This window comes from Monopterus albus, unplaced genomic scaffold (assembly GCF_001952655.1).
Source record: "Monopterus albus unplaced genomic scaffold, M_albus_1.0 scaffold94.1, whole genome shotgun sequence".
In the NCBI taxonomy this organism is placed as follows: domain Eukaryota; kingdom Metazoa; phylum Chordata; class Actinopteri; order Synbranchiformes; family Synbranchidae; genus Monopterus; species Monopterus albus.
The window spans coordinates 2762652-2785828 of NW_018127974.1; the positions used below are offsets into that span (position 1 = coordinate 2762652).

The window sequence follows — 23177 nt, forward strand, 5'->3', positions numbered from 1 at the left end:
GAAAGTTCACTGGGAAAGTTGAATGCCACAGGGAACAAATATAACATGTATGCAAAGGAAACATAAACCATGCCCCTATATGTTGGAATGATGTACCGAAGTAATAAGAGTTTGTTGCTTCATCAAAGTAGTGCTGAAACATGTGCAGCTTTCATTCCAAATATCCAAGTGTCATGTAGGCACAACTTTAGCTGACAGTAAAACAACTGAAGAAAATTCTTTGACTAGCATGAAGTGTGTGTGTTTGTGTGTGTGCGCGCATGTGTGTAGATCCCGGACTCGATCATTTCTCGAGGTGTTCAGGTGCTTCCTCGAGATTCTGCCTCTTTAAGCTCCACCCCTTCCGAGTCACCACGGGCAACACAGGCAACCTCCCGCCTTTCCACCGCCTCATGCCCGACACCCAAGGTACACACAAACTTTCATACATGCACACAGAAATGAGCACTAAGAAATCAGAATCGCTGAAAATTAAAATCACTTCCAACCATAAAAATTGCAATTAAAACAACATGTGGCACTTTGCATGACACTGCAGTATTTCTAGAGCATGTGCACCGTTACTACTAGCAGCAGTGGAAACCTAGTTCAATTTAAATTAGACAGTAAAGGACAGTTCCTGCATGATTGGAGTTTCTGCTTATTTCCCGGATTCCCCAGCCTTTTCCTGTCATTTTAGATATATTTTTCGATGTTTTTATTACTTATTGTAACAAAATTCCAGAGAAGAAGAGGTTGCTCATATGATTTTCTCAAAAGCAGGCATTCATTCGGATGATCTTGAGATTTGCTTGGTTCCAGTGTAACCACTGAGACCACTTCCTAAAATTTTAAGTGTTATGGATGGGTATATTTAATGGGACTCCCAATCTTTTTTCAGTTTGGCTCTAGGATATATATGCAGTGTGTATATAAATATATCCATATGAAGCTGGATGTTAGTCCGATGTTACAGTTCTAAATCGCAAAACGTGATTGTTGGCCTGTTGCTCACAGTGATGGATTACCTTTCCTTAACAAATGAAAATTCCCGGGACTTGTGTGGTGTTTGGAATTGAATGGGAGTGAATGGGACTGTGAGGTTTGGCAAAACTGAAATATAAACATCTTCAGTTGTGGTACATTCATGCAAAAACTGCCCCAGTTAATGGATGTCAAGAAGCTGAAAATGGGAAAAAGTGCAAAAACTCAAATTATGCTGGAATTGTCTTAAAGCTCATGTTGAAATTATGGTGTTATTTGTATTTACCTACGTTACAGTGAAAACCTGGATTGTATTTGAAATTGGGTTATAAAAACTGACAAGTTCTATTTCTAATTCCACTTGTTTTATACATATATTTATCATATTTTCCGTAAGAAGCCACCCTATTTTCCAATCTTCTCCCATTTTAATTTACTGTTGATGATGTTTGCTGTTAATACAAACACTTCACCTCCATTTTACCTGCTGATTTGATAAAGGTCCACACCACTAATTCTGTCAGTACAACAGTCATGTTATATTCACCACTGTTTTGCTCTGACTTCTCCGACACAAATGATGTTTTTCTTAACAAGTTACTGTTTTGAGTTGCTTCCATTTTTCTTTTTGATCACCGTTTTAAGACACTGTCAACAAAACTTATACTTCCTGCACAAATATTTTACATTAAAAGCCTTACAGCATCTTAAAAGGCACAATTCTTCTAATTTCTGACTGACTTTTAATTTGACACACAGAAGAGAGAGAGCGCACACATTCCCCAAGTTGGGCATAAGTGACAAAAGCAACATACAAAGGGAAAGGAATAGTAATCAAGTTTGCAAACATTTCATGACTGTTTTGAAAAACAAGATCTTCTTTGGAATAATGTCTGATAAAGATGGATCATAAACATTTTGAGAGTTCTCAAAATTTAGGGTGGACTCCCTCTGCTTTTCCTTTGAAGGCTTTTAATTTGAAATGTGCAGGAAGTGTTGAGTTTCAGTGATTGTACCTTATCAGTAGCTAAAACAGTAGAGGTGATTGGAATTAATTGGTGAATGTTAAGTATTTGTTTTAAAAATGGGAACTCAGAGCAGCAGACTGGTGAGTAAGACCTATTGTTTTAATGATGGTATTAGTGCTGTGCAGATGTACTTAATGTTGAATTGCCTTAAAATCATAGTACAGGAATTTGCACTGCTCCTCTGTGTTTTTTTAATTGTCCTTTATTGTTGACCAGCATTCATTTGTTTGTGCTCGACACTGCCATTATTTGAATACTGACATTATTTCAGAACATACGGTGTTTGGTTTTTTTCTTCATTGTTAAGCAGTTTTTTACTTTTAAATGAAGAAAAAGGCTCCGATTTTAAAATATACTACAACTGGCAGAGCAGAGTGTTAAACAAATAAAGAAAGAAGAAAAAGTATTGATGACCTCTTGAGTAAATGAATATGATAATTGGAAAAGGTCAAATGTCATCACAGGTTTTACAAACTGCCTTGATAAAGTCCGTCAGAGCAGGGATGGACAGCAGACACCAGCTGATATGATCTGATATGTGATTAAAGAATAGGAGTGAGCTGATATATCAGTAGAACCCCATGTTCATGCTTGTTTCTAATAATCCTGTGTTGTCCTGTGCCCTCAGGGAATTAAACAGAGAGCTGCTAGTGTGCTGGTTTTAAACATTACAGCTAGAATTCATGTTCTTTATGATTCCATGTCCTATAAATTACTATTACAGTAGATATATCAACATGAAAGGTTATGCCAGACTGTCTTGTCATAAAGAATATGTATTTAAGTCATTCACTGCAGACATTCGCTTCAAACAATGGCCAAATATAGAATATCTGTCTGTCTTTCTGCAGGTTCAGTCACGATGTGGCAGTAATGAGAACATTCTGAGAGCCAGTAAGTTCAGACTGTGTGTGTGTGTGTGTGTGTGTGTGCGCGCGTGTGCGTGCATGTGCGTGTGTGTGTGTCTCATTAACATGCAAGCCACCAGAAGCTTAAATCACTGTAGAAAATTTAGAAACTCTGTGGTATTGCGTGTTATAGTGTATTCACAGTACATTTACTCACAGCCATCCTCTGGAATGTTGTCTTTGTGTGCGTAGGCCACAGCGCAGTGGACATCAGTAAAGTGGCACGTCGCCATCGCATGTCCCCTTTCCCATTGACGTCAATGGACAAAGCCTTCATCACTGTTCTAGAGATGACACCTATTCTGGGAATTGAAGTCATTAACTACAGAGGTGAGTCTCCAGACGTGTGTGTAGGTGTGCATACTGTATGTGCATTTGTTTTCTGTTTGACTTGGCTGTCTAGTGCTATTTTATGGCCACAGAGAACAATGTAAACAAACACTCAGTGGTCTGGAGCAGTTTGGTGCTCAGATGCTCATCCATACACTTGTACTATAGTCATTTTTGTATCATTGTGTATCTGATGAAATGCTTGTCATCACATTGTGGTTAGCACTAGATTGAACTGGGTTGGACTTTTCTCTGCAGACGGTTTGGGTCGAGTGCTCGCTCAGGACATCTATGCCAAAGACAACCTTCCTCCATTCCCTGCCTCTGTTAAAGATGGCTACGCTGTACGAGGTGAGAGCACCAGTACTGTCTCATTTCATACACTAGGTAAACATTATGCCAAAAGATGCAGTTGTAAAATGGGATCCATGAAAATGCCATTAAACATTTGCATTCATCATTTTTTTTATTTGTTGGCATTGGATCAAGAGCAAATTCTTCACACACATTACTGTATGTAAGCTGTCCTCTTGGTTATTATTGGATGAAAAATCAATAGTCATGTTCTAATTTCCATAATTAACTTGGTTAACATCATTATCATTGACCTGTAGCTGCTGACGGCCCAGGAGATCGCTTCATCATGGGAGAATCACAGGCTGGACAACAGGTCAGCTCTAATACACTAACACTATGCAGAAAATCCTGAATCATCCCATTAGTTTAGCAGTACAGCTGCTCACATTGTTAAAAACACAAGTGTGGCATCTTCACTCATACAAACATTACTAGATATTTTAGGGTGGCCACTATGAGTAACACAGCTAAATAAAATATGCTACCTTCACTAGTAGTAGCACTACTATTAAAGATTCCAGTGACTGTGTTATAAAATCTCTGGGCCCTGTTTTAATGTTGCAAACACAGTGACCAGCACAGAGTGTGTGGGTGTGGGCAAGCTTGCTTGCTATTTTAGTTCAAGTATGTGCAGCAGTGAAAAGTGGAAAAGAGAGGGGTGAGGCAGAATTTACATCAGAGGATGTGGTGATTAATAAGATACTCTCAGCCAGTCACATCACTGGTCTAGTAGCTCTGAAACAGCTCAGCCTGTCACAGTGATGCATGCATCACACTGCATTTCAGCCATGAAAGATGACACACCAATGTTGCCATAAACACTGGAATAGGAAGCAGTGGTGTGCAAGATTAATGAATCCTGTTAATATGACATCTGCATTCAGCGGCTTCAGAAAGTATTCAGGCTTTATTTTCCGCACAGTATTCTGTTGTTGATTTAATTTTAAAAGACACTGCCATTTTGCTCATAAATCTACACTCAATAACCCATAATAATAAAGTGAAAACAGGACTTTAGAAATTAGCAATTTATTTAAAAATTTTGAACTGAAATCTGTCATTTACAAAAGTATTCAGAGCCTTAATCCAGTACTGGCAGCAGTTAGAGCTTCCAGTCTTCCTGGGGAACTCTCTACTAGCTCTGCACACCTGGATTTGGGTAGTTTATCCCATTCTCTCCATCAGATCCTGTCAAGCATCATCACATTGGATGGGAAGTGTCTGTGAACTGCCATCTTCAGGTGTCTCCACAGATGTTCTCTGGGGTCAAAGTCTGGGCCACTCAGGGACAAAGACTGGTCCCGAGGCCACTCTACTGTTGTCTTGGCTATATGCTTAGGTCTGTGCATACTGGAGAAGGTTTCCATCAAGGACCTCTCTGTGTTTGGATGAATTCCTCCTTCCCTCAGTTCTGTGTATTTTATACACCATTTTTATACTTTTTTATGCTTTAAAAAATATTTTAAAAATACAAGAAATAAGCATAAAAATAAGAGTATAGGAAATAAGCATGTATATTGAGTAACATGTCAAGTTTGTAATTTTATCATTGCTGGTTATTGGGTGTAGATTGATGTGCAAAAATGGCCATTTTTAAGTCTACAACACAGTAAGGTGTGCAACAAATGAAAGGGTCTGAATACTGTGTAGACTTGACTCTATTATGACTTCATAAGTAAAAATACAGTAACTGCAGGCTATTATAGTAGAAGCACCTGATGATCATCAGACTCTGTAAACATTGTGTGTTTGTGTGCAGCCGACCCATACAGTGATGCCAGGTCAGGTGATGAGGGTGACGACTGGGGCTCCCATTCCTTGTGGAGCTGATGCTGTGGTCCAAGTAGAAGATACCGAGCTGCTGAGGGAGTCTGAAGATGTAAGTACAACACTTCAGATGTTCCTTGAACAATGGTTTCTACTTGTGGGATTACTTCACTGCTGGACAGTATGTGGCTTGGTGATATTGACTGTCTGTTACAGGGTACAGAGGAGTTGGAGGTTAGGATAATGGTCCAGGCCCGGCCTGGACAGGACATCAGGTAAAAAGTGCTTAAGGAAACCAACAGAGGCCAAGTGATGTTAAAGTCGCATTAGAAAGCCACCTGTTACTTATGTGTGTGTCTGTACAGGCCAATAGGTCATGACATCAGGCGAGGGGAGTGTGTGTTGGCTAAAGGCACACATATGGGCCCTTCAGAGATTGGCCTGCTGGCTACAGTGGGAGTGACTGAGGTCAGCGTGCACAAGTTCCCTGTAGTGGCTGTCATGTCCACTGGAAATGAGGTATTCACATAAACACATACAAATCCACTCCGACTCGTCTTTTGATGTTCATTCTTACAGTTTTGGTTTGCTACTAAATCAAGATGCCAGTTAAATGTGTCTGTTTCTGTGTGTGTGTGTGTGTGTGTGTGTGTGTGTGTGTGTGTTTGTAGCTGCTGAATCCAGAGGATGACCTCCACCCAGGGAAGATCAGAGACTCTAACCGCTCCACTCTTTTGGCCACCATCCAAGAACATGGATACCCCACTATCAACCTGGGCATTGTTGGAGACAAGTAGGAGCATTTTAGCTTTGTTCAACAAACTGCTCTGGCATTGTTGCTGTCAAATCTTTCTATTGCATCAAGGATCTTTGCAGATTAAGGAACTGTATGTTGTGTGCCTTATTTTAAATCTGGGAAATGTAGCTTGCAAAAGTATTCACCACTATACAGTTTGGGGCAATGTGTCAGGAGAAAAAAAAGTTATAACATCTTTGGATAGTGTTAATGTTTGAATTTGTTATCATTTCTTTCCTTTTGGCCAGTCTTACCAGTGACTAACAGCAAGAGGCTTAAATTTAAAAAAATTAAAACGGGTCGAAATTGAAACGGCAGAGTCAGGGATATCCTAACTTTTAGTCCCTTGTAGTATGTCCTAGTTTAGTCTTAGCATGGCTCATCCTTCCCAAATGCTGGATCCAACACTACACATGATGGCACTTACTTCCTTGTAACAGCAGATGTCAAACTCCACATCTTCACTTTGTAAGACAAGCGTTTCATTAGTAATATATAGTTTTCAAGGCTGATCTAACAAAAGTCCAGTGACATCACTGTGGCATCATCAGGGTTATTTTCTTAAACTGAACAAAGCTCCTCCCCAGCCACAGAAGAAAGTATACAGCTGATGTCACAGGTTGAGTTGCACTCCCGGTGTTTAGTGAACTGAGTGTGTACCATGCATGGTTGTGTTTGCAGCCCTGATGACCTGCTGTCTGCTCTTCATGAGGGGATCAGTCGTGCCGATGTTATCATCACCTCAGGAGGCGTGTCCATGGGAGAGAAGGTAAACTCTTTTCTGCTAGTACAACAGATGAAAGCAGTAGACTGTGGTTCAGTTTTACAGTATTATTGCTCTCCACATGTCTGTGTTTGTGCGTCTATCAGGACTACCTAAAGCAGGTGCTGGATATTGACCTTCATGCTCAGATCCACTTTGGACGAGTCTTTATGAAGCCAGGGTAAGATGGGGAGTGCAGAGATGGGGGTTGGGGGGAGGGGTTAAAACAGGGGATACAGTGGCTTTATTCAGGCTTGTCTTATTGACCCTGGTCAGAAATAAGCTGAACCTCTTCTCAGTTCACATTATTCATACTCCAACTACATGTGCTGCTGATTTCACTACTTCTCCTACTACTTATTCTACTATTACTACTACTACTGCTGCTTTTACTACTGTAGTTACTAGTGTCACACCTACTGTAGATGCTACTACAATTTCTGCTGCTACTACTGCCATGTGTAGTATTTCAGCTGCTGCTAATAATACAGTTTCTACTGCTTTTGCTGCTACCATTGCTATTACTACTTCCAATAGTAATGTCAGTTGTACTACTACTGCAATTACAGTCTCTTTTTAGTACTACTATTACTACTACAGCACTTCCACTCCTGCTCTTGCTGTTTTTAGAGTGTTAGTGCAAGAACTGCTTAAACTACTGCTATTATTGCTGGTATTATTGTTAGCAATACTATTAGTACTAATATTATTACTCTAGCCTCCATCCATCCATTATCTATACCTCTTATCCTGCAGTAGAGGGATGGGGGTGGTTGGGTGCCTATAGCCAGTCCCAGCCAACACTGGGTGAGAGGCAGGGTACACCATGTTTAGGTCTGTAATCTATCACAGGGCTGACACTTAGAGACAGACAAACAATCACACACTCTAGCCTCCATTATTATTTTTATTTGTGCTACTATTTTTTTTTTTACTATAAAACTATTGTTTTACTGGTGTTCCTGTACAGTGGTACTGTTCCTGCAACTACTACAACAAATGATGCTGACACTACTACATTGTCACTGTTGATAGCAGTGCTATTACTGCTGCTACTGTTACTGATGCTACCACTGGCTCTGACACAGTCAAAGCTACTAAAGGTAAACTAGTTCCCTCTGTGGTTCCTTTCTTCAGTCTTCCTACTACCTTTGCCACAGTTGACATTGATGGATCACGGAAACTCATCTTTGCTCTGCCAGGTAATATATTTCTATCTGTTGCAAGTGTTTGTGTGTTGTCAGTAAGTGTGTATCTCCTTGTTGTTCAGTCCCCTGGACCCTCTGTGATCACTGTTCCTCTGGCTCAACACCCACAAATATTATTCATTTGAAGCCATATGGCATACTGTATGCCACCAGAACAGCAGGCACACTGCAGAAGAGGAGTAAAGCACAGTGATGCAGTTTGTGTACAAAAAGATGTGGTTGTTTAAAAAGTCAGGTATGTGTTGGCTCAGGAATGTCCTACATGTTAACTAACTGAAACTAAGATCTGCATTTTAAAAAACAAAACATAAGAGAGGATGTACAGTACATGAAATCCAACAGAAGGCTGACCTTTTGCATTTACATGGTCCTGATTTCTTTTGGGTAAGTTAAAAAATGAAAACTATCAGCAGCTCAAAGTCAGCGGCACCGAGTAGCTGACATGTACTCTTCATATTGGTGACGGTGGCAGCTTAAATGCCATTGGCCAGAGGAACACGATCACCAAGGTATTTTGAAAATATGGGCAGAGGTGGGACTAAATAGAGCTGGGGCATACAAAAATGTTAGCCGTTTCTTGTTCACCTATGGTAAGCTTCTCTCTTCTCCAAGCAGAAATATTTGATTTGTTACAACTTTGATAATTACTACAAGACGAGACAAATTGGTACTGCTGTGGGAAAAGGTGAAAGTTGTGATAATTCAGCTTTCATTCCAAGTTAGTTTTGTCCCTGTCCTCCCCCTTTTTCATTAGTGTTATTTCATTTGCTTTTGGTGGTAAGAAAAAGATAAACTGAGGAGTTGTCATCCTTGAGAAAATTCAAACTAGAGCCATTAGTGTTTGCGCTGCAGATGGCTGCCTCGGTTCTGTACAGGAAACATATTCCTTGTGTTTAACATATCCTTATCCTTCCTTTGTAGTCCAAACATACATAACAATAACAGCCCAGTCAGCCTTGTTAAGTCTCCTTGTCCTCCAGACAGTTTTGCTAACAGCCAGAAGTGTATTAGTACAAGGTCTCCAGTGATGGTTGTGACTGGCATCAGGGTAAATGTATTCACCAAGTACAATATGTGCACAGTCTGGGCTATACTGATGTAAAGACATAGCAGCAGCTAACACATAGACAAGCACAGTACAGCAACAACATACTTTCCACAAATGGAAACTGTGCAGACGTGTGTTCATTTATACTGCAGACACTGTGTACTGTACAGTATGTATGTAGTAATATATAGATTTTGGTAATTATGTAACTCAGTTGTTGGTACTTTCCAGGTTTTCTTCCCAGTGTTGTGTTGTTTTCTAGGCAACCCAGTGTCTGCAGTGGTGACATGTAACCTGTTTGTGATTCCTGCTCTGAGGAAGATGCAAGGCATTCTGGACCCTAGACCTACTATTATTAAAGCTAGGGTGAGACACACACATACACACAGGCTGTCACTAATTCACAGAGTTGAACTGATGAGCTGTTAAGTATGGAGACACTCCTCCAACCTGGTAACTGACCTTACTGTGAAGAAGCATGAGAAAAGGTTAAACTCCCCTTTGGCAGATCAATAACTTATCACATTAAATGTCTGAAAATATGTGTCACTGTGTGTAAAAATGCATCTCAGAATCCAGCACATGCACAGTAACCATACCCTTTTAACAGTTAATATACTGTAAATGGTGCTGATGAGTGAAGTGTGTGAATGAAGTCAGACATCTATTACTAATTCTTACAGTATGACACATATTTGTAATGTTCAGAAGTGAGCATTATTTGAAAGCAACAGTATTTGATACTATACTGTGCTTGGCCCACTAAGTTGTATAATATTTTGGGATAGTAATGGTTAATTTCTTTCTTTAATGGTTAAAGCAGTGTTTTGACATTTGGACCGGTTGCCACTTTCTGACGCACCTTCACATGGTTGTGTGAAGGCACAGATTTGGTTTTAGGCTTAAGGTTAAACCTAGGTTTAGGTTATGGTAAGAGGGCCATGTCAGTGAGTGTCCTCACAAAGGCAGTTGTACAGACATGTGTATGTTTGTGTTCCAGCTCTCCTGTGACGTTAAGCTGGATCCCAGACCAGAATACCACCGCTGTATTCTAACCTGGCATCACCAGGAGCCACTGCCCTGGGCACAGAGCACAGGTGCGCACACACACATGCACACACACAAATGCACAACACACTGACTGACTCACACATGCATCATCTCTGTCCAGGAAACCAGGTATCCAGCAGGCTAATGTCCATGCGTAGTGCCAACGGCCTACTGATGTTACCTCCTAAAACAGAGCAGTATGTGGAACTGCATAAAGGAGAGGTTGTGGACGTCATGGTCATCGGACGGCTATGATGCAGGTATGTCCTACTCTCATCTGTTTTATTCACCTGTAGTCACACAGGAGACATAATAAAGGGAAAACACTAACTCTGACCATCCCCCACAATGCTTTTCTCCCCAGACTTTAATGACACACTCTACCGATTACCAAGGCAGTGCCAGGACTTCCTGTCTGGACAGGAAACAGGGGAGGGCAGGAAGTGATGCATGTCTACCTGGTCGCCATTAGCTGTGATGTCATATGCAACAGCAAATGGGAGCCAGCGCAGGCTGAATCCTCATTGGTCTGCTCTGAGGAGATCACTGTATTTCAATGGAGAAAAAAATGTGAAAAAAAATATATAAAATATGAGATTTATTCTGTAATAATATTATGATCCCAATGATAATGATTATTAATACTGTTAATTAATATTCTATTTATTATGACTCTCATGGTTCTGATTGAATATTATCATCTTAGTAGTAATCATGCCCTCTTCTCTCCTGTTCATTTGCTTTGTGCGTTCAACATTTCCCTGGTAGATCTAGAGATGTAGAGACTTTTCCCTCCTTCCTCCACTCCTCCTGACCTTGTTTCCCTTTCTCTCCCCCTCCTTTTTCTTCTTCTTTTTCTGTCTTTTTATGCTCTGTCCCCCCCGTATGCAGATATAGGAATTCCTTGATAACTCGCCCCTGCAGTATCACTACAACCCGTCCTAGAACACACTGACCCTAACATCAGTATTGACAGACATATGAACTAAAGGCTTTTAAAAATCTCTTCAATGAAACTGCTGATATAGTTTGTGCCAGTATAGTAAATATGACTTTTTTGCCAGGGGCAAGGATTGTTTGTACTTTTTTTTTTTTTTCATCCAGATAACTCTAAAATCACTAAAACTCGTCATGACTCACACTGAAAACCATGAAACTCTTCTCGGTGAGTTGTGGCTCAGCTGTAGGCAGTGTGAGGCAGGATTTAAATCCTCCCTCACCACACTACATTTTAGCTGCTGGATTTATCTGTTCTGACATTACATACAGTATGAACATGATCATTATAATATAATATGTAATGACTTTAATGATCTGTAGTAATCTCAGAGGTCGTCCACCCTGACCTAACCCTGCATTTAAATGTTTGATTTACCCGAGTTCAAGGTTTACATCATAAACATACATTATAAAATTAAAATACTTATATAGTCTTTGATAAATGTCATTTTTGCATTTTTAAGACTATTAAAAAATAAGGATGGCTTTATTCTATTTTCTATTTTTCCTACTGTCATAAAATCCTAGGAAAAGACCCAACCAACAATGTGTTAGTCAGTACTCCCTACCCCATCTGAGGCCTTCAACCACAACCCAGCTGGTTCCTGCGTACAATGAAAATCTTTAAATTAGTTTGACATTTCAGGAAATACTCATGTTTGCTTCCTAGCTGAGAGTCAGATGAGAAGACTGATATCTGTCTGCCCATCAAATCTGGAGCTACAACCAGTAGACTGGACTCCATACAGACTGGAAGCAGTGGGGAAACAGCAAGCCAGGCTCTGTCCAAAGGTTACTAAAATCCACCTACCAACTCAACCTGTTTTTTCTTTTATGGATTCAAGACATAACGTGTTAATTAGTAAAGAGGCGTGGGTGGGCAGGGTGTGTCAGACCGACATAAGTGTGGTAGAGAGCTTCATATTAAGCAGACATGAAAGAGTGGCATCAATCTTTTCATCTAACTCATGGTAAAAAAGTAAACATTTTTATCAGTATGTCAAACGGTTTCTTTAAAACAGGTGAGAAATATATAGTTCGGGTTTTTTTTAAAGGCTCAGTTATTTCTAACAGCTGACCACTGTAGTTTTGAGCAAACTTTACTAAAACCGAAGTAAACTGTGTTTATTGTGGGCTGTTTTTAGCCAGGGATTTATCCACATTTGACCTTGTGGCTCACTGGTGTGTTTTTCATTGTCATTGTTTTGGACAACAGTGGAGCTCAATAGCACATATGAATAAGATGTATCAGGCTTTGGATACACTCACAGTACTTGGTAGTTGGATCAATTCACGAGATTTGTTGACACTATGAAAAAAAAATAAAATAAAATACTATCATCCTGTCAGTAGCCAAAGATTATTCTACTTTGTTGACAGCCAGTCTCCAAGGCTGGCTTCTTTTTGGCTATTTAGCAGGCATAATTTTTCCCCCCAAATTTTACCCATAAACCACACAAACATGAATGAATGAGTTGTGACATACTATATTCCCAACTCAGAGAAAACTCCAACCCAATGTTTGTTGAAAGCAGGGTGTCGCTTTCAGGTGCTTGTAAATTACACAGCTGGTGTTTTTCTACCATGACAGTGGTAAGGTGCTTGTTAAAGTAAAAATATCAATACAGTTCAAGGTTGTAAATCTAACTGCATCATTTGACTGCTTTTCTGTCAATGTACTGTATGTAGTCTGAGCAGCTCTGAGAAACATAGAAAACCTTGTTTGGTATTTAGCCCACTACAAAAGCTTACTTTACTCCTACAGACTAGTAGACCTGTTGGCTGCAACATCCTGTTGATCAAACACTGACCTTAAATTGTTTACCAGGTAACAAGGACCATTCACATCCATCATAAGACGTTTGTGAGTCCCAATCGTTCACCAATGCACCATGCCTTACCCCTCTAGCTCCTCTTTTTTGCATTGGGATCAGTGCCAAACTTGGTCAAAGATCTAATGCTGCATTCAGGTCATGTTGGGAAAACCGGTACAGAATTATGGCACTTATTTGAATTTAATGGTACGTCACGACACCGGGATGACACAACTGATGTTTTTTTCCTAGATGTCATTGATGCTGCTGATGTAAGAAATATGAAGTCAGCAATATTTACAGACAAGATGCTCATGTCTAGTATGATCTAGCTATTGTCACCTGAATACTGCATTAGTCAGTAATTCTGACCTTTAACTGTCTCCCCTTATAGGCTGACACAGTCTTCCTCACTTCTTCCCTCATTCCTCCCTCTCTTCAACTTACTCTTTCTCTCCCCACCTTCTTCACACTTGCATGCCCATAAAGTGGGGCGTGTCTTTCTCTTTGGGCAGGTCTGATCCCAGGTGAGAGATCAGGGTGCAGCACCTGGGCCTGGCTTCTGATCTGACTAAATGTTACATTTATGGTCATTCGTGATGCAGTTATTGGTGAGGAAGAAGAGTTTTCTAAGTCCAGGCTCTGGTACCAACACTGTCTTTTCATTTATTCCTCTAGCTCAGATGTCAGAAACATCCCAGTTACCTCAAATGCACCATATACAGTATCTATCAATGGCTCATGCTGGGTTCATGTCATGTAAGAAGACAAAGTGGGAAAAATAAAGTGACTTTTTTGCAAGAATTTAAAGGTGGACATTAATTCTTCAGAAGGCTGACATCCAAATTAAAAAAGGATTGAAGTATTCAAATACTCGACTCCATTTATCATTTTTTCGGCAGCATAGGAAACCCATTCGGACATGAACGCAGCATCAGAGCATGTCCTGGCACCTGCCCAAAGAAGACCAGTCAAACCCAGATAGATTCATTTGATTAAGAAGAAGCAGGTTATTGTTAAACTGCCTTTGTACTGAGTGATTCGTAACACTGGACTGAACTCAGTCACACTGCACACACTATAAACTATGACCAGCACTTGTAATGAAGCAATGACACAGCATTCTACTACTTCTGTATAAATATAATGAAGAGGATGTTTTTTCTGTAATGATATTGAAACTGAAGATGAATTAATAAAAATAATCCTGATTATTCTGTATGTTCTGTTTGGGTTTCAAGTCTCTTTTTCCCCAAATAGTCGGTGATGTGATAACAAGAGTAATCGTTGGTGCAGTCTATTTCTGAAGTAGACTCATAATGATTATAAAAGAAGGACTTACAGTAAGTAGATAAGAGGAACATCATCTGACATTGCAGAGTCTATTTATAGGTCTTGCTGCTCCTTTATTTGGGTTGTAAGCTCAACAGCTGGCACATTCAGAAATGCTATAGTTTTTTTGCCATATTGTATGATGCAATTAGCCTATTTCACATGTATCAAGTGTAAATTCTTTTAGTAATAGCAGCAGTGAGGATACAGCTTATTTGTAAGGAAGGTGACAGAAAGATTTAAAATTTCAACATGCATACACTGCACTGGTATTAGTGCTGATACTAACCTTCTTATCTGGTCTGGTATCAACCATAACAAGTAATGTTGTTGTAGTCCATGACTGTGAAACCCAAGTCTCCGAGATTCAAACCCTATGTAAATTCAGTATCTCAAAACATCCCAGACAGGTTTTTCATAGGCCTGTATCTGTTTCTTTGTCTTCATTATAACAGTACTTAAGTAGTTTACTGTACTTTGACTATAAATCTGTTGTGTATTCTACAGTTTCCTGTTTATTTAATCCTCCAGCATATACAGTAGCAATATACTAAGATTTATTTATTGTAAATGCTATGGAAGACATTTTTTCTCATTTCAATATAAGATGTAACCTCTACTGGTACTGTATCTCCTCAGTAGTAACAAATGCATTGTTACACATGACCTTGTATGAGAACAGTAGGGCAACATAACCTTTTATATATTCAGAAAGACCACTAAAGCAACTATGGATATATACAGTTTTGATATAGTCAGTAGAAGGATTGTTTTGAATGCCCATTTCTATCTTAAATCTGGCTTTAGCTAGTGAGGCAAATGTACAAAATGTAATATTTCATTTAAATAATTTAAATCAAAATGTTATTTGTAACAAAAAAATCTTATGTTTGTTCATTGTTTCTGCCCATGTTTGTGGTTAGTTTTGTTTTCTTTGACACTAATTTATGAACAGTAATAATTCCGTTGTATAGTAGCTACGTGTTACATTCCACTGATGTAGAAACGTGTTCGATTGGCTTACGCGAGATTTCTTTCGTAGCTGTATCCAATCAGCATCGCTGTTTTATGTGGTTGGTGGCATCTGTCTGGAGCTCGGAATGACAGTCTGGGAGGAGAGACAGAGAGGGAGGTCAGCACCGTGGGGTGCGATAATCGACCAGCAAGTCTGTTAGAGTGAAACTGGGAATAAGAATAGTAAAACCGGAACTATAAGTGCCTGGCTTAAAACTAACACTTAATAGCGATTTACCTGTTGGATATAGCAGCTACAGGAGTGTACGTGGACGGCTCAGGAACAGAGTGAGTATTCCGGTGTTTTCGATCTGGTCTGAAGTGGCTTTGTTATCAACAGGTGCTACAGAAAGGCGCAAGCTAGCTAGTTAGCTGCTAACATTAGCCTGATAACGTTAAAAATAACCCACCATTGCTAAATAAAGTGTTGTGAGGGTGGCTGCTCGTTAATTTAAACTTATAAAAAAGGTTTATACCAACTGAAGGCACTGTATTTCTACTGAAAATGAATATGATTAGCCTATAACTCAGCTACGTATGGGTTAATTTGATAGTGGAACTGCCTTACTAAAACGGTAAGTTTTCTTAGCTAACTTTAATAACGTTACTCACTTAGCTCGTGTTACCTACCTGTCACCGTTTCAAGTCAAATGCAAGAAACGCTGTTCGGCTTACTTATAATATCATCGTTAACGTTACACGTTGATGTCATGTTATTGCGGCTGTGTTTAATTTTTCGTTTTGCTAACTTAGGTACGTGATTGTAACGTTAAGTCGGCTAATGATGTGCGTTACTGTAACGCTGTATTTTTAAGAGTAACTGAAGTTAAGGCTGCATTTCCGTTTCGTAGGACGCTAGATCTGTTAATGATAAGTTGCAGTTACTTTCCACTGTGTTTAAAGTCGGTGTCAACGCAATCAGACGCTTGACTCCACCTACAGTGGAATCAGAAAGTATTCAGACACCTCCCTTTTTGCACACTCTGCTGTGATATAGAATTAATGTGAAATGGACCAAAGTGCCAAGTTTGCTCACAAATCTAGACTTAATAACCCATAATGAAAGTCAGTTAAAAATTGAAAACTGAAGTTTCTGGTTTACAAAAATATTCAGAACCTTCATTCAGTAGAAGCCCCTTTGGCAGCAGTTAGAGCTTCCAGTCTCTACTAGCTCTGCACACCTGGATTTGGGCAGTTTATCCCATTCTTTCTGTGAGATCCTTTCAAGCCTCACACATTGGATGGGAGGTGTCAGGAACTGCCATCTTCAGGTGTCTCCACAGATGTTCTCTGGGGTTAAAGTCTGGGCTTTGGCTGGGCCAATCAGAGACTGGTCCTGAGGCCAATCCACTGTTGTCTTGGCTGCATGCTTCAGGTCATTGTCATACTGAAAGGTGAACCGCCACCCCAATCTCCGTTCTGTGCATTCTGAAGAAGGTTTTCTTCAAGGACCTCTTTGGCTGCATTCCTCATTCTCCCTGTCCCTGCTGCTGAGACGTCCTCCATGGCATGATGCTGTCACCACTAGGGGTGGGAATGTTGACAAATTTTTATAAATGAGTACTCAGATTTTTTGACAGCGTGTACACTTTTTTTCCATATGGTGGCCCACTACCCAGAATGTGAATTACAGCGTGCCCCCAGAGGTGCAGGAGCGATGACAGCAGATACTGAAGAGAATTCAGTAAAGTTGGAAAGATTCCAAGTTCTTGAATCAATAAGTCATAAGTGAGATGTTGTTAAAACACATATGATGCCTTTTACAACAATATTGGGGTAGACAACAAGCTATAGACAAATTTTCATCAGTGCAAGCTGGAGATGGTTTCACAGCTGGCTGCACATAGAGAGCAGTTTGTGCAGCACAGAGCCCGCCTCGTCTGATGAAGCTTATGTTGTAGCTTGTTTTCACCTCAGTGCAGTTGGAGAGAGATGTCTTTTGTGTTCGAATATGAATATTTTTTTTACTTTGCTGCAGAGTGGAGGTGCACAGTTGTTGAGAATCACTGAAATCCGCATACAATAATTAGTTTACACACAGGCACACAAAACATCATACAAAAGCAGCTTATGAGCCATGATAAATAATACATAGGCTGCACATTCCCTGATCAACATCTTGGAGGCATTTCTGAGAGCAGGTAATGTCAATCTGTGCACTGCTGTCATGAGGTGGTTTTGATCCACTAGTGGGTATTGTAGCTATGTGATGCTTCTTCAGACAGTAATGTGAGAATATCGTTAAATTTATGGATGATGTTACAAAATGTTTCGATCCACCATTCCCTCACCCCCTCCCCTCAAACTGTTATTGAACCTTCTGACTTTTGCGCACTGGTAGACCTATCAGATGTTACTAGATGGAAAACATCCAACACCGAATGAGCATACTGCTCAAAATGACTGTGCACTGCACTCACTCCAAGCCATGCAGGGCTCATGTTATTACAAGAAAAAACAGTACCATGTGTTGTTATAAGGAGAAAATCCAGTGTTGTAATAATGAGGAAAAACTGTGTTTTAATGTGAGCATATATCATAAAGACGAGAAAAGTATCTTGTTATAATGAAAGTGGCTTCTTGTTATAACAAAATACTAAGCAAGCATTTTGGTGAGTCGAATGTTGCCTAAATGACTATGGTATGGCCAGCATGTACATGTGTACTTGTGTACATAATGCAACCCCTAGTCACCAAAATGCTTCACTGTAATGATGGTATTAGCGATGAGCAGTGCCTGATCATCAGACATAGTACTTGGAATTCTGCCCAGAGAGTTCAGTTTTTGTCTCGATAGACCAGAGAGCCTTTTTCCTCATGTTGTCAGAGTTCCCTAAATCCTGTTTGATTAGCTCCTAGCAGCTGTCATATTTCCTTTACTCTAAGTGGCTTCTGTCTAGCCACTCTACCATAAAGGCTTTATTGATGGATAACCGATGAGATGGTTATCCTTCCTGCAGATTCTCCCATTTCTGCATAATGACTGTTGGGTTCTTGGTTACCTCTGTGACCGAGACACTAAAATCACCTAATACCATTGAATGGTTGTCACTTTGCAGTGCCATGCTGCATGTCCAACGTGCAAATTTCATGCTAACCTTGTGTTGCTTTGGCAGTGTGCAAAACACACTGTTCTGGCTGCACTGTTGGAGTGCCTTTGGGCAGAAACTAATTTGAAAAAATTGAACAGAGTAAACTTTAGTGTTTGACGGAGAGACCCTGTCCTATTAGCTTAGGAAAAAAACAGAAATCTAGGAGTCAAATCATCACATGCATCATGCTGTGGGTCAGCAAAGTTACAATCTGCTGATAGGATTTAGTGCAATTACAAAAGAGTGTGGCATGGTATTGTTTCTCACAGTTTTAATATGGTGCCGACTAGTGTTAGAGAACACATTCTGTAATACCTAGAGACATATTGTACATATTTCTTTTGTGTTGTAGGTGACTCTCTCTTATCTTTTGGATTTAGGGAACAAACAGTATTTTTTAGAGAACACACACAGTGAACAGTCGGGTGTAGGACCACAAACTTTTCAGCAGAAAATAGCTTTGAAATACAACTTTAATTTGTTGCATTCAGTTCAAATTTGGTATCTTGAGGTTCTAGGTGGTAGCATAGTTTTTCTTTTAAAAGTTTAAAGAGCCCATGGCATGCTCTTTTTGCTAATTTACAGCCATTTCATGTTTAATCTTGGGGACTTCTGGATTAGCTTTGCACCTGTCATAACTCCAAATAGTCTGTTAACTCAGAATGATAAAACCAGAGGCCCTATTCCTGAAAACGAGAGGATAGTTCGTGAATGCAAACACCTCCCGTTGCCAGTGTTGTCAAAATCTGTTTTCCCCATTGAGATGTGTTTTCCCTAACATTATCCTAACCACAACCACCGAGAGGGGCGCTGCTTGAAACTGAGTTTTGAACAGGGGAAACAAAAAACACTGACATTTTAACTGGCATAATGCAGACATAGTAACTTCTCCAGCCTTACGACTATTCTAACGTTACAGAAACAAGGCATTAGCAGACATGCAATGTATGTGTTTTTTAAAAACGTACTGTTAAGACCCACTGAGTAGTGGAAACATCACTCCCTTTCAAGTAGTTCTAGGGTCAGCAAATCCAACCAGTGATTGCTGAGTCTTCCCCCACAAATCCCTCGCGTTACAGGCGACCACATATAGTCCCAAAGTGGTGAAATGAATTCCAACAGGTAGTGTACCGATATGTGTATAAACTGAGTTGCTTCTGCATAGAAGTACTAGAACATACACCAAATCTTTTGAGCATTTGGTAATGTCTAAAATAATAATTCACTGTTGTAACATTTTATACAAGTCAGAAAACAAAGAAAAGCATGACATGGGCTTTTTAAACTAGGCTTTCTCCACTGTAAGTGACTAATACCATAAAGATCCCTGTGAGACTGGGGCTTGTCCGACCTGTCCAGCATGCTGCTGCTGCTGCTTTGTTTTTTCGTTTGTTTGTTTGTTTTTGTTTTGTTTTTTGAAAGCTTGACAGCTTTACTGACAATGTTTCAGTGTCAGTGTATCTGTATAGGTTTTGTGGTGATGCGTAGTAACATAAGTATGTAGTGGCTGATAATGTTTCTGACAGGTCTGGAATTTGAGCCTAATCACTTCTTTTATATACTAAAGTTCAGAGGGAGTTCCTATTTGACATTCCCGGTGATTTTAACTAGGGCTGCATGATGAACCATTTTGTGCACATGATTTAAATCGCTGTGTGGTCTCAGTCTCACATGACAATGATTCTGCCATGTTTGCATTATCAGAGAAATCCCTTACATCAAACCAAGCGCTCCCTTTTCTTTGCTAAGCTGTGTTAACCAATAACTGCAACTAATAACTTCAAAGTGATTTATTTCAGCCTCAACTGCTATTCAGCACTAGGTGTACAGGGCAGGCAGTACAACGTTTGAAAAAAGTTGCAGGAGGGCACAGAATGTCAAACCTGTTGGATTTGTTTTTGAATCAGTCTCTTCTTCCTGCCCAAAGCTTGTCACGTGATGTAATGCATTCCTGTTATTGGTTAATGCAGCTTAGTAAGGAAAAGGGAGTGCTTGGTTTGATGCAAGGCATCTCCCTGTTAATGCAGGCATGGCAGAATGTTTGTCACATGAGACCGAGATTGCAAAGTGATCTAAATCACGCTCACAAAATGATTTATTGTGAAGCATTAACTAATTCGTATCGCAACCAAAGACTGAACGTGTAACCAAGATACACAACTTTTTGGAGATGAGAAAGCTAAAGTGGAGGAGGTGATGGGATGGACGAATACGGTTGCACTCACTGGAGACTACTGGACTTCTCAGTAATCATTTACCTAGGGGTCCCTTTACTGCAGGTGCATGTTTTTCATTGGTTTAAAGCTGTATAGTATACTTTATAGGACAGTATGTGAGCACTGATGCTCTGAAACTCTCAGCTGACCTTTAGATAGGCTCTACTGCCAAGCATGAGGTCACATTGCTATGGTGACAAGGTCAAGGCTTACTTTTATGGACATGTACACTCAGAGCTGGTGAAGCGGAGTGGTGAGGACAGTCACACTGGGCCACAGGCCAGCAAAATACAGAAGTCCTCTGTTCTCTGCAGCTCACTCTCATTCTCACTCTAGCTCTCTGGCCTGACTGGCTGTTGTCAAATCGAAATCTGGCACTAAATCGGGGATAGACTTGCTCTGGATGTGATATTGTCACCTGGTCAGTGTCGTGCACCTTGTATGTGAGGAATGTTTCTCCATGGCCTTGGCTAGTCAGTGTGCCTAATTCTAGTGTGCCCTTGGAGCATTTAATAAGTAGTTTCAGGTTGTTAGTCGGTGAAACCAGATGAAACTATGGCCTGTTCAGTACAGTTTAAATATTGTAGAAGCTAAATGCAGATTTCGGAGCCTGTTCCACCATTTAAAAAACAAAAACATTATTTGTACTTTCTAATGGTTGTACAGCTACAACAGCTGAGATATACCTTGATAATTTTGGAAGGGTATGGTGGACAAATATTGGAAAAATATCTTATCAATAATTCCACATATGTTTTTACTGTTTATTACACCATTACGTCATAGTTGAAAACTTTCCCACTTTAAGTATATCAAAGATTTTGCAGCACTTTGACAACAGGTTATGTCATCTCTCTTCATCTTTTCTGATTCATTACATCATAAAATATTTTAAGCTTGCATCTGTTTTCCCTCCTCTCTCCCTCATTTTGCCTTTTATTTTCTTTTTGTATGGTACAGGGTGGTACGGCCCTTTTTAAGAACGTAAGTGTGTGTGTGTGTGTGTGTGTATGTGTATTTTAGTGTGTTGGTTAAACACGAGATAAGAGTCGACTCTGCTTCTGCTCTCAGTGACATTCACAGTACACAGAGACTTATTGCCTTACTCACTCATTGTGTCAGCTGTCTGCAGTTTGAACAGTCCTCTGCTCTGATTTTCCTCAGGACTGCTGTCAGGAGATCCATAATGAACTGTAGTGAGCTTCTTTTAATGTCACTAGAGTAGTATTTTACCGGTTGTGGCTATAATTGTATTTTCCAGCAGAACAAACATCGTCCACGTTTCTGTCTTGCTCTCCACTCACAGTAGAAGTGCACAAAGTGATGCTCTCAGTTTTTGTCAGCATTGTTGAGGATGCACCTGTCTTGTTTGAGTCAACTTTATAGGTATTGTCAATGGACAGAACTGATCAGGGGTTCCCCAGGTTCACCTGGAGCTGCCAGTACCCATGTTTCCATGCCAAATTTTAAAGTGATTTAGCCTTCATACCAGAGCCAGATGTCACTCACTTCTGGTCTTCATTCAAACCACGCTGCTGTACTGTAATGATCATGTTCATCTATTGTTTACTGATAAGCAATGAAACCTAAACTACTTAGGAGTAATTAATTGCCTGAGCTAAGGACTATGTAATGCTCCTGCTGGAGTAGTTGTACATACTGTTCTTTTTCTTACCACCAGGAGAAGCCAGTTGCTGGTTTTCATTGGGCAATAGTATAAAGACAACTTCCACATTGAGATAATGCTACAGCCAACATCAGGCCTTGGGTTTACTGGTCAGTCCTGATTTATGCAGTATTCTGCTTCTTGTCAGTTACCTGACACCCTCGGGAGGAAATGGAAGTCTCTTCAAGGAAACAGGTGTATCACAAGATGAACCTTTTTTGCCATGTCTTTATTTCGCATGTTTGTGTTTTCATTTTAAGTTGAAATTTTACAGTGGAAAAACCATTTAAAATAGCAAATGTTAACATTTACTTACAAAAAACATTGAGTGTAGCACTAGGTATGGGAAGCTGTAGTGAGATTTTCATTGGCATCAGTGATGCTTATATTTTTCTGTAAGCCACTGCATTGTAATGCTATTATAGTGCTTAACCTCCTGTTCACATGTACAGATTTAAAGTGGCTGTCTGTAAGTTGTCTCTCATGCACGAGTCTTGTAGCCATAATCAAATCAAATTTTATTTGTATAGCGCCAAATCACAACAAAAGTCATCTCAGGACACTTTACAAAGTAAGGTCTAGACCTTACTGTTATCAATATTATTACATAGGGAAAACCCAACAAATCCCCCTTGAGCAACCACTTGGCGACAGTGGGGAGGAAAAACTCCCTTTAACGGAAGAAACCTCTGACAGACCCCGGCTCTTGGTGGGCGGCCTTCTGCCTCGACCGGTTGGGGTGAGTGGATAGAGGAGAGACAAAAGAAGAAAAGCAACAAGAAACAACAATCAAACACTGATCAGGTCGATGTGGCCGGTGACTGCT

The 23177-nt window shown here is 40.0% G+C and overlaps 2 protein-coding genes and 1 long non-coding RNA gene across 6 annotated transcripts in view; 2 read left to right on the forward strand and 1 right to left on the reverse strand.

Moving 5' to 3' along the window:
- Positions 1-14265, forward strand: part of gphna (gephyrin a) — a 26684-nt gene extending 12419 nt beyond the window's left edge. For 2 of the 4 annotated variants that reach the window (XM_020608614.1, XM_020608613.1), the window contains 16 exons: positions 271-408; positions 2843-2885; positions 3092-3229; positions 3488-3580; positions 3844-3899; positions 5346-5465; positions 5570-5628; positions 5719-5872; positions 6025-6146; positions 6831-6918; positions 7020-7093; positions 8050-8114; positions 9431-9534; positions 10169-10265; positions 10340-10478; positions 10583-14265. In XM_020608614.1, coding sequence (XP_020464270.1) covers positions 271-408; positions 2843-2885; positions 3092-3229; positions 3488-3580; positions 3844-3899; positions 5346-5465; positions 5570-5628; positions 5719-5872; positions 6025-6146; positions 6831-6918; positions 7020-7093; positions 8050-8114; positions 9431-9534; positions 10169-10265; positions 10340-10473 — 1485 coding nt within the window. In that variant the 3' untranslated portion in view covers positions 10474-10478; positions 10583-14265. The remainder of the gene's footprint in view (positions 1-270; positions 409-2842; positions 2886-3091; positions 3230-3487; positions 3581-3843; positions 3900-5345; positions 5466-5569; positions 5629-5718; positions 5873-6024; positions 6147-6830; positions 6919-7019; positions 7094-8049; positions 8115-9430; positions 9535-10168; positions 10266-10339; positions 10479-10582) is intronic. The other 2 variants (XM_020608617.1, XM_020608615.1) reach the window with 1 other exon arrangement.
- LOC109964966 (uncharacterized) lies at positions 10677-16744 on the reverse strand. Its single transcript, XR_002275577.1, has 3 exons — positions 16008-16744; positions 15388-15720; positions 10677-10764 (listed from the first exon to the last, which is right to left on the reverse strand). It is a non-coding gene; the product is annotated as an uncharacterized LOC109964966 (long non-coding RNA).
- Positions 15582-23177, forward strand: part of pals1a (protein associated with LIN7 1, MAGUK p55 family member a) — a 46436-nt gene continuing 38840 nt past the window's right edge. The window contains exon 1 of the mRNA XM_020608618.1: positions 15582-15665. The gene's annotated coding sequence lies outside the window, so the exon portion shown is untranslated. The remainder of the gene's footprint in view (positions 15666-23177) is intronic.